The sequence below is a fragment of the Pholis gunnellus genome (assembly GCF_910591455.1).
Source record: "Pholis gunnellus genome assembly, chromosome: 23".
NCBI lineage: Eukaryota > Metazoa > Chordata > Actinopteri > Perciformes > Pholidae > Pholis > Pholis gunnellus.
In genome coordinates, this window is record NC_136550.1 from 4,074,435 (window position 1) to 4,077,889 (window position 3,455).

The window sequence follows — 3,455 nt, forward strand, 5'->3', positions numbered from 1 at the left end:
CCGCCGGCCTCCGACATGGACAACGAGTCCACGTACTCGGGCTACTCCTACAAGTCGTCCCACTCGCGAAGCTCCCGCAAACACAGGTAAGAAGCCCGCAGGTTCTCAGTCTAACGGAATTTTTATCCATCAATACTAAACCATCTGACTTCTTCTTCTCCTCCTCCTCCTCCTCCTCCTCCTCCTCCAGGGACAGGAGGGACCGGCATCGCACGAAGAGCCGCGACAGCAGCATCCGTGGAGACAAGTCGGTGACCATCCAGGCTCCTGGAGAACCACTGCTGGACGCCGAGTCCACCAGAGGAGACGACCGGGTCAGAGTTTGATTCAAATCGTTCGTCTTAAGCCGCGTTGTGCCGCGTTTCTCCCAACGCTCATCTCCTCTCTGCTCTCTCTCTCTCCAGGATGACAACTGGGGCGAGACCACCACGGTGGTCACGGGCACCTCCGTGGACAGCGTCTCCAACGAGGACCTGACACGGATGTCCAAGGACCTCGAGGATTCTTCGCCGCTGGAGTGCCGCCGCTACCTCAGCCCGGCGCTGGGCGCCGTCCTGGGCCTCTTCGCCCTGGTCACCCCTCTGGCCTTCTTGGCGCTCCCGCAGCTCCTTTGGCGGGATACGCTGGAGCCTTGCGGCACGCCGTGCGAGGGCCTCTACATTTCCCTGGCCTTCAAGCTCCTGATCCTCCTCATCTCCACCTGGGCGCTGTTCCTGCGCTCGCCCAGGGCCACCCTGCCGCGCTTCTTCATCTTCCGCTGCCTGCTGCTGGCGTTGGTCTTCCTCTTCGTGGCGTCCTATTGGCTCTTCTACGGGGTGCGGGTCCTGGAGCCCAGAGAGACGGACTACAGGGGGATTGTGGGATACGCGGCGTCTCTGGTGGACGCGCTGCTGTTCATTCAGTACCTGGCGCTGGTGCTGCTGGAGGTCAGACACCTGCAGCCGGCTTTCTGCCTGAAGGTTGTGAGGACCACAGATGGAGCTAGTCGCTTCTACAACGTGGGGCATCTCAGGTTAGATTTATTATTTTTCTATTTTAAATGCGCTCTTATTACGAAGGTTTACGTCATGTCTACACAGGAAGCATTTCAGCTGCATTCCTCAGTCATCCGCGCTCGACGGTGAAGATGTGCTTCTATTAGGATCCTCCCAGCTGTCTAGACTCTAGACGGGCCGCGTAACGGCGCTACGTGCATAAACGCGTCCTCAAGCTTATATTTGGCCCCAGGTCTGTTATCTTTTCCTTCTGTTTTACACGCGTCGCTACAGGGAATGTGACAGTGAAAACCTCGGGGGTGACCGACGCTCAACACTCCGCCTGAACGCGTCCTGTGTAAACACAGATGGAGGGACAGGAGCTGCTGCTTGTGCTCCGCTAACATGCTGCTCATGTTACCTCCTGTGTGGGCGCAGTGTCGGATGACGCCGTGTTGTTAACCGTAGGGAGGCCGACATGGCAGCTGCAACTCTCTTGACCCCACACTTTGCATCAGCCACCAAATTCCTTCCCAGCAAAATGTTATTCTTTTTGCCTCATCTGTAGACGGCACTACAGCGAAATCCATATGCAGTAAACGGACATAATTCCGTGCTCATGTGCCGGAATCAATTTAAACATAAAAAGATGCCTGAAGACATGAATGCTGAAGACTTGTCAGGATCAGTTCCTGCATGCTATAGCTACTTTACGGCTTTTAAGGTCACCCGCCAACTGGTAGATGGTGGTTTTGTGCTTCATCATGACGCTCCTGCCCTTCGTCGTCGCTCTGTCAAAGCTGTTTTTGTCTCGTGGGCTTTGTATTCCCTCAGTGCGGCGGTGGGAGTGACTGCTGTTTCCGCCTCTGGTTCACCACTTCCCTTTTTATCTGCGTTTAACATGTCGCAACTGTCCGCTTGTTCAAAGGTGATGTACACTGATAACAGCGCTCTGTTTTTTAAATGAAAATGCCAGTTAAAGGAAAGTTCTCTACCCCCCCCCCCCAGTATTCAGCGCGCAGCCGTTTGGGTTCTGGACCAGTACTACAGTGACTTCCCGGTCTATAACCCCGCCCTGCTCAACCTGCCCAAGTCCATCCTCTCCAAGAAGATGTCTGCCTTCAAGGTCTACAACCTGGGGGAAGGTAAGATGATCTCATTGAGTGGCAAATGACACATCTGCAGACACAGGGGAGTCTGCAGTATGAGGTGTGTATTGAATTGTTTATTATATGGAGCTTTATTTTTTGTTATGTCTGTCGACAGAGAACAGCACCAATAACTCTACGGGACAGTCCAGGACTATGATCGCAGCGGCTGCTCGGAGGAGAGACAACTCCCACAACGAGTACTACTACGAGGAGGCAGAGGTGGAGAGGAGGGTCCGCAAACGCAAGGCCAGGTGAGGACACGCCCACACAAATGCATACAACACGTTATTTGTGGTCATTTGACCCGTTGTTATGAGAGCGGCTTTACATTTTAAGTCGGCGTCTCGCTCACTTTGCCGTTTCTCCTCCCAGACTGGTGGTGGCGGTAGAGGAAGCCTTCACCCACATCAAGCGACACCAGGAAGAAGACGCGACCGCGTCCTCCCCCAAACACCCGCGGGAGGTGATGGACCCCAGGGAGGCGGCCCAGGCCATCTTTGCCCCCATGGCGAGGGCCATGCAGAAGTACCTCCGCGCCACCAGGCAGCAGTCGTACCACAGCATGGAGAGCATCATCAACCACCTGCAGTTCTGCGTCACGCATAACATGAGCCCAAAGGTAAGGACGGGAGTTTAAAGTTTTATTTTTATTTTATTTTACAGTAATTCTATGTGTTGAATTTATTGTATTTTTCAATTTATTTATATTTTTGATCATATTTTTGCATTTATTTTATTCAATCTTATCACGTTTTTGGTCTAATTTATATTCTAGCCATTTTTTGTATTGTTTTAATTTATCAGTTTCTTCAACAAAAACGGGTGAGTTGTCTGCATATTATGAATCTTTTTTTTGTTGTTGCATTTAACCCCATTTTCCCTTCGGTTTCTTAGAAGTAAATCTTGACAGCGTGGAAATTTGAAATTGATTTGAAAAAAAGGATTTTTATTTGCAGCTCTAAAAGTTCTGTTTTACTTGTTATTATATTCATTATTATATCTCTCCGCCCCATAAAACAGACACTGCCGGTGCATCAGTGCAACTATTTATAAACTGATTTGCATTTCTCAGGCGTTCCTCGAGCGTTACCTCAGCCCCGGTCCCACCCTCCAGTACCTGGACACCACCAGGGGGCGCCAGTGGACACTAGTGAGCGAGGAGCCCGTGACTGCTGCCCTGCGCCAAGGCCAAGTCTTCTCCTTGAGACGCCTCGACTTCTCCCTGGTCGTCACGGTGACGCCCCTCCCCTTCCTGCGCCTGGGCGAGGAGTTTATTGACCCCAAAAGGCACAAGTTTGTCATGAAGCTCCAGTCAGAGACGTCTGTGTAG

General features: G+C 52.0%; 1 protein-coding gene across 1 annotated transcript; it reads left to right on the forward strand.

Annotated features, from left to right (window-relative positions):
- vangl2 (VANGL planar cell polarity protein 2) lies at nt 1-3,455 on the forward strand (the record flags this gene model as incomplete). Its single annotated transcript, XM_079185041.1, has 7 exons — nt 1-86; nt 191-314; nt 405-1,012; nt 1,983-2,119; nt 2,241-2,376; nt 2,498-2,744; nt 3,198-3,455. The coding sequence occupies exons 1-7, from the start codon at nt 16-18 to the stop codon at nt 3,453-3,455; spliced, it is 1,581 nt and encodes a 526-aa protein (XP_079041167.1). The 5' UTR covers nt 1-15.